The 11745-nt window shown below is 41.6% G+C and overlaps 1 protein-coding gene across 5 annotated transcripts in view; it reads right to left on the bottom strand.

Moving 5' to 3' along the window:
- PRRG1 (proline rich and Gla domain 1) overlaps positions 1 to 10330 on the bottom strand; it is a 32743-nt gene extending 22413 nt beyond the window's left edge. The window contains exons 1-2 of one of the 5 annotated variants that reach the window (XM_086879761.1): positions 8300 to 10330; positions 7708 to 7758 (exon numbers count right to left, since the gene is read on the bottom strand). In XM_086879761.1, the coding sequence (XP_086735887.1) occupies positions 7708 to 7758; positions 8300 to 8421 (173 nt within the window). In that variant the 5' untranslated portion in view covers positions 8422 to 10330. The remainder of the gene's footprint in view (positions 1 to 7707; positions 7759 to 8299) is intronic. The other 4 variants (XM_086879764.1, XM_086879760.1, XM_086879762.1 and 1 more) reach the window with 4 other exon arrangements.
- Positions 10331 to 11745: the final 1415 nt, after the last annotated feature.

Raw genomic sequence — 11745 nt, forward strand, 5'->3', positions numbered from 1 at the left:
CTACAATCTCTCTTTTTCTGGTCTCCCAAATCAACACATCAAAGCATTCATAATAAATAGAAAGTAGAGTACAGCAATGTTTTCTGTCTTTTAAAATCATATATGGGTTAGGTAGGGAAGGAAAAAAAAAAGGAAAAAGTACTACCTTTATTTTAGATTATATCTCTCTAGACATGTGAGACAAGGGCCAAGGAACAATCTCTGGACACAGTCCATTCACAAAAATGTAATTTCATTACAGGTACAGTGTTTGTCTGCTCAGAAAAGGTCACAAGATCAAAGCTAACAATATACCATTAATCCTCCTCCAAAACTCTTAGAGATACATTCTTCCCCAACACAACTTATAAAGCAAAACCATGACCCAAATGTCATAAATAATACCTTTACAGATTTTCCAATAACACAAACTGGTTGTACGAGATTCAGCCTCCAACTCTATTAATCTGTACCCAATATTCAAGTCTTCTTTTTTCACAGAAAAAGAGAGACCTGACAATTCCATATATTTGATAAAAATTTTCCTCAACTCACTCAAGTTGTTTTTTTTTTAATTATTACAATATTGTGAAAGACAAGCAGCAACAGCTACTTCTAAAAATCAGACTACCTCCAAACTACCAGTATTTATCAAGTAGCTACTAAGAAACCCCAGAAAGATTCTAGATCTCAGAGTGTACATTTTTAATAAAAGGGAACCTGGGTAATTTCACATTGGCATCTTTATTTTGTGTACAATAATTTTACAGCAAACATAAGATTACTATTTAATGAAGTTTATTTTGTTTTTCTGTGATGAGGTAACATTCTTCCCTGTAAAGAAACTGCTTTTAGCACTTGTTTGGTAGGCCAATGTCTAACACCCCATTTAATTTAGAAAAATTAACCCCAAACCAAAACCAGTAATTCCTTTGTGAAGTGCCAGAGAAATGTGCAAACAAAGCCTTCTCTTCCAAGCATTTACGCACCGTCAGCATGTTTTAATATAAATTTCCACCCTGCCTGTCCTCCCCTGAAGCAATGCATATATGACAACATTTCAGAGAGTGTTTTAATGGGATTTTCCAGTCAACCAAAAATCAAATTGCAGAGAAGTTATGAAAGAGTCATAAACACGTATTTCATCTTATTGAATTATATGGTAACTAGGCAAAAGATAATGAGGCAAAACTCCTTTAGAGATTTTATTAAGTTTTCTGTCATACTGGGGAATTGCATAAAGAGAGCATACAGAAAGTTGTACACCACCAGAATCCACAGAGCAGAAGCAGTAAAACAGAAGGGTAAAGAGCCCTACAAACCAAGGGGGAAAAAAAAATAGAGTAAATTTTAAATACTAAATACTCTTATTTCCCTCTCAACACTCACGTCCATTATGTCTCACATAACTTTACCTGAATTTCCAAACACATGAAGATGCAGACATTTTCTTAGTACATTGCACTTAATTTTTTTTCTGAGTAGGATTTGAACAAACCTAGCTGTGAAGCTCTTTTACACATTTAGGGTATAGCAAAACATGTTTTGACTTCAGCCTTGAAGAGGAGTCAAGGAATTTCTCCTCCTCTCCCGCCACTGCCACCCACACCTTACTGGAGATCAGCCCCCTGAAGTGGTTGATGCAGTTCTGTGCTCTGCACTTCAGCTTTGTCATCACCTCTCCCACTGATCTCTCTCTCCCTCCTCTGCCGCTCTGCTCCCCAGGACAGCCACAGAAAGGAAATGTGAACTTTCCAGACTGTACCTGCCACCAAAGTCAACCTCTCAGGGAGCTAGTTTTGCAACCCTTGTGACCTCTAGTCCAACAATTTTATTCATGGTCCCTTCCAATCAACTACTATGGAGCATTAGAAAACCTTAAATTCATGGCAGTTTTCCTAAAGGAAGCACACTAATCTAGAGGATGGAGGTATCTGAACATCATAACTGGAGAAAACTCTGGAAGATGAACTAACACTAATTCAAGCTGTCATTTATGAGAAAATAAGGATCACAGTGAAGCTCTAAGTCATAGCTGATCAATCACACAGAATAAATCCATACCTACTAGTATCTAGGTCATACTTAAAAACAATTTTTTACACTTTCCAACATTGTAAAGACATTAGAGCATCTCCCAACACTAAAACAGTAATTCTATTGTTGCTCTTCTACTCCTTATGAAGTGAGTCAGTACAACACCCATTCTGTCTGAGCAGGAAGCACAAAAATGGATGTAATAGAAACAATTCAGAGGATGTTCATATTGAACTTTCTAAAACTCATATGCCAAACTGATGTGTCAAATTTGTGTGTGCAATTAATTGTATTTGAAGATATGATTTATCTTAGTTGTGTCAAAAGCATACACAGAAAAAAAATAAGGTTAGCTCTTGAAAACTTCATTCATAACTGACAGATTCTCTAGAGAATCTAACATATCTAACATTTTGTTCTTGGAAGATGTTCCCCTATTCCCCCACAAAGCTGAACACCTACTCCAGGATACAGAAAATGTGGAGGAGTCTTCTGATGCAAAAATACACCACTGATATTTTTTAGGTCTCTCATTTACATATATAATACACTGCAAAAGTCATTGGAGAGATCCTAGAAGTTCTGCCCATCAGCAGGTGCATCTCCACCCTGTGTATTTCTGGTGTAGATCACTTCACCCATACAGTTTCATAGAACCATAGAGCAGCCAAGGAATGTCAAAAGATTGTCTGGTCCAACCTTTTGTGTGGAAGGCAGCCCTGATGAAGTTATCTAGAACCCTGTCCAATTGCAAGAAAGAACCCTTCTAGTTATGGGGACCCCCCCCCCCCCCCCCCATGTTCTTGGGGAGGTTGTTCCAGTGATGATTGAGCTCAGTGCAAAAAATTTCTCTTACACTGAGATGAAATCTTTGATCAAATCTTTGCCAAGAGTTCCTAACAAATAGCCACAGTGAAAGTGCTTTGATACTTCCATTTTTGAGAACTGCAGATCTGATGAGCTTGTAGTTGGGCACTTTACCCTAAGTGGCCCTTCTATAAAAGACCTGTTTGTTCACCTTTTCACCTACTTGCTTGTTTCAAAATAGAACTGATCAGGTCCCTGTTGCAGTTGACTGCAGAACACCAGGGAAGCAGTCAAAATGCCAAACCCAGCAAGGATGGAGTGGAAAAGGAGGAACTTCTGTTTTCAGGCAGTGGGAGAAGCTTAGATCGGTTAAGCCGCTTACGCAGCCGCACACCCAATAGGCCGTGCCTTTATTTTGCTGCTGCTGCCCACAGCTCTGACAACCAACAGCAGCAAACAGCAAAGAATGAGTTCATTCCATTTCTGATACTCAGAAGTGTTCAGCAGTACTGAAATCAAATATCACAGACTGTGCTCCTTTCAGCTGCCATGGGAGAAATCTATAGGAAAACCAGCAGGAGGTTTAACTAATTCTGAAACTGAATGAAACAAATGAAACCTCATTTAACCCTTCCCCATACCCCATAGCCATGACTATGGAGATTAGGGACAGAAAGATAAAGCAGAAAGTTGTTTCTCCTCCTAGGTTTATTTAGTAAATAGCTTGAAGAGTTACAGTCTGCAAATAAAAGCAGAAAGATACACACAAGGTTAGTAAACAGCTCACTGATAAACCCAGAGAAATAGCTGGGTGCAAAAGTTCACGTCTGATGAAGCCACTATTTATGAATTTTCCTGCTAGGATTCCATAAACTGCCTTCACACCAGTGAGCCGACAAATTCACACCTTCTGAGTCATTCTTCAATGCCAAGTAGGAAACATTTACAAATACAGCTGATTATAATAAATATTACAATTTAGACAGTTATATTAAACAGTTAATTTAGTGATTAGAATTTTAATGAAGAATTGCTGTAAAGTGAATCTTGAAACTGGTCCATCCATTGTTATACTACAGGAAAACAAAGAACTCAGCAAAACAGGAATATCCAGAATTACCACCATTCTTGGTGTAAACATACAAACAAAATAATCTGACCCACCCTGAAGTTCTAGGAAATACAGTTTTCTGCAGTTTCATGTGACAAAATGAATACTTCACTGGAATTAAGTTTTATGTATGACAATTACTCCTGTCCCACACTTCACATGGTGCCTCTGGATTTTAGTGTCACTTAATTTGACCACTCTTGGAGTAATCATATTCATACAGACTGGCCACTAAGATGAAAAATTGGAAGTATGTTAAGTGTGTGATCTTCAAATATGAGATGCCAGCTTTCAAAAGGAACTTCAGAAGAAACAGAGAAGGCTGATTCAAACACTTTTAATGAAACACTTCACTGAGCAAGTAAAATGCAAATGTGTAAAATGTGAGGGATCACAAAAATCTTTTAAGATGTAACGGCAGGATAGTCTCTCTCCCTCATCCAAAGACAGCTATGGTCAAAAAACTAATCTACTTACACAAAGCAGCATTCCTGGTTTGAAAATGGCCAACTCTTGTGCTACCACAGCATGCATGTCAGCCCTGGATGCTAACTCCAGTATACTGGGCTGTGCAAATGTATTTCTTGTTTGATTTTATAAATGTAGTTCTGAACAGATGCCTAACTTTTCTTTAAAGTTATTTTACATAGTGATTATGTATTATTAAAAATAAGCAACAGCCTGAAATAGGCACAAAAGAACTCTCAACAGATGTGTTTTCTTAGCAAGCCAACATCCATGGTGTGATTTTAGGTGGTTAGCATGGAATTTCTTTAACTGTCAGTATGAAGACAGGCTTTGATTTTGAAATGTAGCTATTCTAGTAATAGTATTCAGCAACCTTGATTAAAACACAGATTACTTGATAATCAGTGCCATCAAAAGTGTCAGCAAGAGAAGAATATAAGTGTACTTCAGATTTCACAAATGTGTATCAAATTTTACTTAAAAAAAGAATCAGTAAAACGAGTAAAGGTAAACAAGGAAAGAACTGGGAATGGTCAGATTAGATTTTAAAAGGTCAAATAGTTACCAACATCTGAACTCAGCTGGCAGGAGAACAGACGAGATTAGGTCATTCAGGCCACTCCCTTGCCAGCTCTGTAGGGTTCTCTACTGCACCCTGCAAGTGCTTTTGTTTATAATGTGGAAGAGGAGAGGAAGCAATGGTGAAGGCAAGAAAGTAGATTGTCTTTGGAGGCTGAAACAAAACAACCATTAAAGAAACACCAGCCAGACCAGACAGCATCCTGGAATCACAGCTGATGAGAGAGAATTCATGAAAAACCAAGATGCAAATGAGCAACAAAATTCAGGATTGAGCTGACAAACTGAAAGCAAAAGCTCTTAACAGAATGGTGCAAAAAAAATTAGAATTCTTGCCTATAGGAATCTGGTGTAATTTTTTGAGTAAATGGGAAGAAATGACATGTAAAATTCACTGGAATAATGGAAGAGGGAAGCAGAGGGGCAAAATGGGCTAGTTTTTCCCCAGTACTCATACCTGGGGTAAGTGCTACTAAGCACATCTCTTGTTCCCTGCCTGTCCAGCTGTTTCTAAGAGCCAGGTAAAAGCCAAAATCAAGTCAGATAAGTCTTTGTTTTCAATCTGATTGATCCTGTGATCTGCCTCACCAAAAGAATATGGAAATGGTTACACTATCAAGTGAGGGAGGTCACAGCAGCAGGCAGAACAAAGTGATGGACAAGAAGATCACAGGAAAAGGGAACTGTTTAAAATGACAGAGCAAACAAAAATGGTTCACACTGCTGTAGTCTGAAGTAAGTTAGCACTGTCCTGAAGTATGTTTTATCCTGCTTTTTGCCACAGAATTTATTCATGACTCCAGATAAATTACCTAAAAATGCTGTTGCAACGTGGACACCAACTACGCACACTTTATTTTGCATCTCCCAAAATTTGACTGCTTGATTTGCAAAAGCAGAATAGGTTTAGAATAGACATTCAATTTATTTGCACCTGTGCACTTAACATAAATGAGGACAACCAAACTCACTACCCTGAAAAAAATCAGATCCTACCTGGACCACATTTGGCCTCCATAGTTTTATCTTTCAGTCTTTATATGAAATGGGAGGATGATTTTCCTGTCTTAGGAGAGTTTTGTCAATTAAAGGGGGAATTAGTTGACTACTGAGATACTAAGGTGACAAGCACAACAGAAGATACAAAGAAATTTGCAATTCCATAGTCAAAGCTGAATTTGATGCTGATTTGAGTCACGTTGAGTAAATGTCTCAACATCACACAGCCAAAGTAAGAAGGATGAGACCAAAATACTTCATCTCTTTAATAGCCTGTGTACAACAGGATTTTTTATGCAAGGAACAATATGTTATTATTTAATAGAAAACTGTAGTTCGATCTAGATGTATGAAGAGACTGAATTAAAGCTAACTTCAAAACTTCAGTTCTCCATTTGTGTTTCTGGAAATGACACTGTTAGTACAGTTACTCAGAGCGTAACTATCCACTTCTCTCAAAAGAAAACTGGTATCACCAAGTTATAATATCAGCACTTGCATGTAATACAACCACACGCAATGCTTTGCTGTTTTGAGTACACCAGGTGGGCACAAATTTCTAGATGAACTTGTGTGAGAAAAGGATAATCCAAGTGTCATCCAGGGATTTCCTGATATCTTCTAGTTCCAAGAATAGTTACTCAGAATCCCAGGTTCTAGCCTAATTTGTTCTAGAAAATAAAGTTTTCTAATCTAAAATGAAGTGAGACGGTTGAAATTGAAGAGATAAGCAAAAATCTCCTGTTTCCATGCAGTGCTCTCACACACAAGTTCCCTGCCCCCTCTTTTCTGGCTTCTAATCTCACTCCCCTGGTTCAGCAAGAACTACTCTTGCAATCACAGTCACCTTTACTAGGTAAGTCTCCTCAGACTGCTCATCACCTATTGCACTTGTAAACCTCCCCCACAACTGCTTTATCAATGGCACGCCCTCTGGTCAACACAAGGGCTAGAATGTTCAACCTCCCAGCTGCATAATCCCTGTAGACAGCTGTGTGTCTGTGTGCATAATACACACATGTACATTAAAAACAGGGATTCTACACACATACCTACTCACTTATGTACAACTAAATAAAGCTCTTTCCTTCCCAACCACATTTCCTTGTGCCAGTATAAGCATTCATACGGCAGTGGAGGGAAACAGACGTGATTACTAACTAGGTTAATCAGAAAAAGTGTTTAAAAGGTCATTTTGAGTCTGCGGGTAATGCTCAATGCCACTCGCCCCCCGCTCCCCTGTATCAACAGTGGTGCCAGCATGGGGAGAAGATGGTACAGGAGGTAGTAATGCACAGAAAAAGTACAACTAGGGGGCTTTTTTCAGTGGCATTCAATAGTAATAATAAATTTAAGGTCTTGATTTTAATCTAGAATACCTACATCTGTGTAACTGTCCCTCTTCACGAACCTTTCTATGAAAACTTGAAATTCTTTTAAGTGTTTTCAAGTGCTTACACTTCCTTTTACTCACTGGCTCCATTCCCCTCTGTTTTGTTCCAAACAAGCCAAATCACTGCCTGCTCTCTCACTTCTCAACCAATGTAACATTCAATCCCAGCTTCAACTGTGGTAACGCTGAGGCTCCCTCTGCCCCTCCTGTTTCCTGTGGATGTGGATGTATTGTTCCCGTGCCAGCACCAGAGCCAAGGAGCAGGCCCCCAGAGCCCGGGAGGGTCGGGCTCATTCCCAAACACAGCTTCCCATCCCAGCACCCGCAGCCTCACCGCCTGTCCTGGCCGCCGCAGCTCCAGCGCAGACGGGGCCTGTGGGTGACCCTGCCGACAGGGAAAAAGTTTTAACAGAAATACGAGAGCTTCGGACGGCTGCGGCTGTGCTCTGCGGGCCTGTTTTGGGGGATGGTGTTTTTTAAAACTTCGGAGAAAAATGTATCAGCTGCCTACTTTGGAGAGTCGTTAACCTCTTCCAAGAGAGAAATCCCGCTGAAGAAATCCTTCCTTTGTTTAATACACTCCACACATTTTCACCCCCAGCTTACTGGAAATGGCACAAACCCTTGGAGAGGGGTTTCCCAGGTGGCTGCCGCTGCCGGAGGGTGGCGAGAGGCTCAGGGCAGCGGGGCGCGTTCCACCCTCACTCCCCTCAGGGGTCCCCGTGCGGGACCCCCGCACCAGGCTCTCCCTGAGGGCACCGCTCCCGCCGTCCCCGCGCCGGGCAACCCCTTCCCGCCGGCAGCCCCCGCCCGCATCCCGCGCTGCCCGCACTCACCGCCTCAGCCCGTACCTCATTCCGCGCTGCCCGCACTCACCGCCCCAGCCCACACCTCTGCCCGCACTCACCACCCCAGCCTGCACTCACCGCCGCTGCCCGCACTCACCGCCGCTGCCCGCACTCACAGCCGCCGCCCGGGCGCGGAGCACGGCCGGCGCTGCCCCAACGCCCGCTGCGCGCTCGGCAGAGCAGGAGGAGCCTCCGCGCATGCGCCCGGCAGCCCGAGGGCGGACGTGAGGCGGGGGGGACTGAGGGCCACCCGCCGCGCCCGCCCGTGCCCCTCCGCGCCCGCCCGTGCCCCGCTGCCCATTGCCCCGGTGTCCCTGTTCACAGCTGGCCCGGGGATCAGGGGCCCCGCAGGGTGGCTATCGGCCCCCTCCCCGGGGCAGGGTGATCTCCCCGCGGTCGCAGCCGGTGCTGAGCCTGTTGAGGCTCAGCACTCGCCGGTGGTCAGGAACGCGGACGCGGCCGCCGTGGCCTGACCGAGCCTCCCCGCCAAGGTGTTCCCAGTCTTAAAGTTTGAATCGGTATCCCGGAATTACAGAATCAATTGGGTCGGAAAAGACCTCAGAGATCATCGAGTCCAAGCTGTGACCGAATACGACCGTGTCAACCGGACCGTGGCCGCGTCCAGTCTTTCCTTGAGCACCTCCAGGGACGGTGACTTCAGTACCTCTCTGGGCAGCATGTTCCAAGGTTTAGTCACCCTTTCTGTGAAGAAATTCCTCACAGTACCCAGCCTGTATAGATAGTCGCGGTTTTTTCTTGTAGGGAAGACACACGCACAGACAGACAGACACACGCAGGCTGGTAATTGTGGTCTTTGATGGAGAGCTAAAAATTGTGCCACAAGTAATGATTTTCCCTTTCCATGCGCCCCCAAGGTGGCGGTGGCTGCATGGAGCTATGGGGCTCTGCCCAGAGTTCTGAGCCTTTGGGTGCTCTCAGACCTCACTCTCTGGAAGGTGCATTTCAGGAACCCTAAAATGTCATGTTCCACATTAAAAAGTAAAGGTTGGTTGGCTTTCCACACTGCCCAGAATTAATCTGAAACCAGAGAGTTTGATAGCTTAATTTTGTTTGTGACTGGGACCTTCATTTTTGCCTCTACAACTTTTAATGGATGTGTATGGAAAGAAGATGAAGCTCCTCAGAAAATTCAAAGCAAATTAATAATCCCTATCTGACTTCAAAGGTGCTGTTGTCAGCGGTGCTGCGGCCTGATTATAAATGACTTAGGAACAATCCATGAAAAATAACAGCTTGGCTTGCCAGAAGAGAGATTGAGGTCTAAATGGTGTGAAGCGTAAAATACCATTTATTCTGTGAAAATGGAATTGAAGTTCCCTATAAATATGCAGTGGGCTTTTTTATTTATTTTTTTTTAAGTTTACATCTCTTCTGTCTTCAGATTCAATGAATATAAAGAATATGACTATGATTTTTTGTGGCTCAGAATTTTGGTGGGTTACTATGCCGTATACCAGATCTTTTAAACTTTATTTTATATTAAGACACAACTGACAATGAGCAGAAAATAAATGAGGTAGCACTACAGTCACAGAGAAACTGAGGGAATGGAAAGATGAGACACAGTTTGCAGTAGTTCAGGCCATTTCTCAGCTTCTTTAATGAATCTTGACCTATAATAAAAGTTACTGCTTCCATATATGTCAGCTGAGAACCAACGCTGAGACCATCAGGTTTTAAACAAAAGAAATTACATTAATGTGTCTGACAATTCTTTGACAGAATTATCTAGAAACTCCAATGCCTTGAGTCAGTGGGAGACAAAATACCTCCACTCTCTGAAAGTTTGTTGAGGCTCTGACAACAAATGGCCAGCAGTGACCGTGAAGAGAGGCACACACCATCAGAGTTTCCAAGAGAATTGAATTTACATCTGCTTTTCTTTGGAAGGCAGGGAGTTTTCCTGTAAAAATTTACAAATACTTGTTACTGGTTGTTTGAATATGCAGTATTCAACCAGATCTTAATAGCAAGTGGTTGGGAAATAACCAGGAAAAGCAATAGATGAAAAGTTTCTTTATAAGGGTCAGGAGACAATATTTAACTTAATAATTATGCAGCACTTTCTTCCTTGATTCCAGGTGCATTGCACAGTTTGTTTGTGAAGGCTTAGGGCAAAAAGCTCAAAAGGGCAATGAAAAAGTTAGAAAACACTGGGAACAGAGGACAAGAAATGTCACAGCCATTTTGGAAGAGAGAAAACTGGCACTGAGTCTGCTGAAAGGAGTGGAGGCATGAAAACAGACCAATAGTTGAGTACTGAGTATGAGTTGAGTCATTGGGGAACCTTACTGTTGTCAATTTTTAAGGATATAGTTTAATAAAATTTAAACTACTTAAACAATTTGTCCAAGGTTGAATTTCTGAACAGAAAGAAGCCCATTAGTATGGATAATAGTTTTGCTGTGTAAGTACTTCCCTTGGATTTTTGAAAATTAATTCAAATCCCAGCTCTTCTACTTTGCATACATAAGGAGTAACATTTGGGTCCCACTTCTTGGAGATGTCTTACTTCATGTAAGTACTTAAATATTCATGAGAACAGCAGCAGTAAACCCACCAGAAGGCCCTAACATCCTGTTGCTGAAGGTACTCTCAATGCCTTTGTCTAGGACATTAATGAAGACATCAAGTAACACTGACCCCAAAACAGACCCCTGAGGAGCGCCACTTGTCACTGATGTCATTTGGACTCTGAACCACTGATCACTATTCTCTGGGTGCAGCCATCCAACCACTTTCTTATCCATCTAACAGTCCACTCTTCAAATCCATCTCTCTCCAATTTAGAGAATTTGAGTGGCACTCAGTGTTCATAGTCCTAAACCTCATTTCTTCCCCAAATTCTGTCATGATACAGAAATCATTTTAATACAACTAATATTAAAATATATTTTTAGGTCATATCTGCTTTCATCTCTAAGAGTAAACAGTCATTTCCTTTTGAAAAATTGTCATAGACAATTACACATTTACTTCTAACTCCAGGGTACCTTCAGTGTGTCTACTCCTAACATGAAATAGAAACAAAAGTGAGAATTCAGCCAGACTTTTCTGGGGTGAAAAAAATATCTTTATTATACCCAGGACCAGGACAAGGGGTGGGAGAAACAAGGATTTTGGCTGAAGAGAGATAAAAGTTCAAAAGCTATCGCAGTAGAAGAAGTGACAAGTTTAAAAAATGGAAGGAAGCAGAATTGTGTCCCAGCACAATAGCTGTGATACTCTACTGTTTTCTAGAAAAATATATTGTTGTATGTACCCTAAATTTAGGCACAGAGTGCACATATAAAGGAAGTGTGCCTTACAAAGTCTTGTTTTTTGTATGAGTAATACATTATAAGTAAAGATACTTACAGAACTTGCTTGGAATGGGCAAAGGGGAAAATTAATATAAAGTGTGATTTACTGCCAAGGATTATTATGAGTGTTGCCTTTTAAACTCACATATGAGTTTTCCCGTTTATGCTGTGCATTGTGTTTGCACAGCTGATGTACACCTT

The sequence above is a fragment of the Cyanistes caeruleus genome, chromosome 3 (assembly GCF_971803275.1).
Source record: "Cyanistes caeruleus chromosome 3, bCyaCae1.hap1.1, whole genome shotgun sequence".
NCBI lineage: Eukaryota > Metazoa > Chordata > Aves > Passeriformes > Paridae > Cyanistes > Cyanistes caeruleus.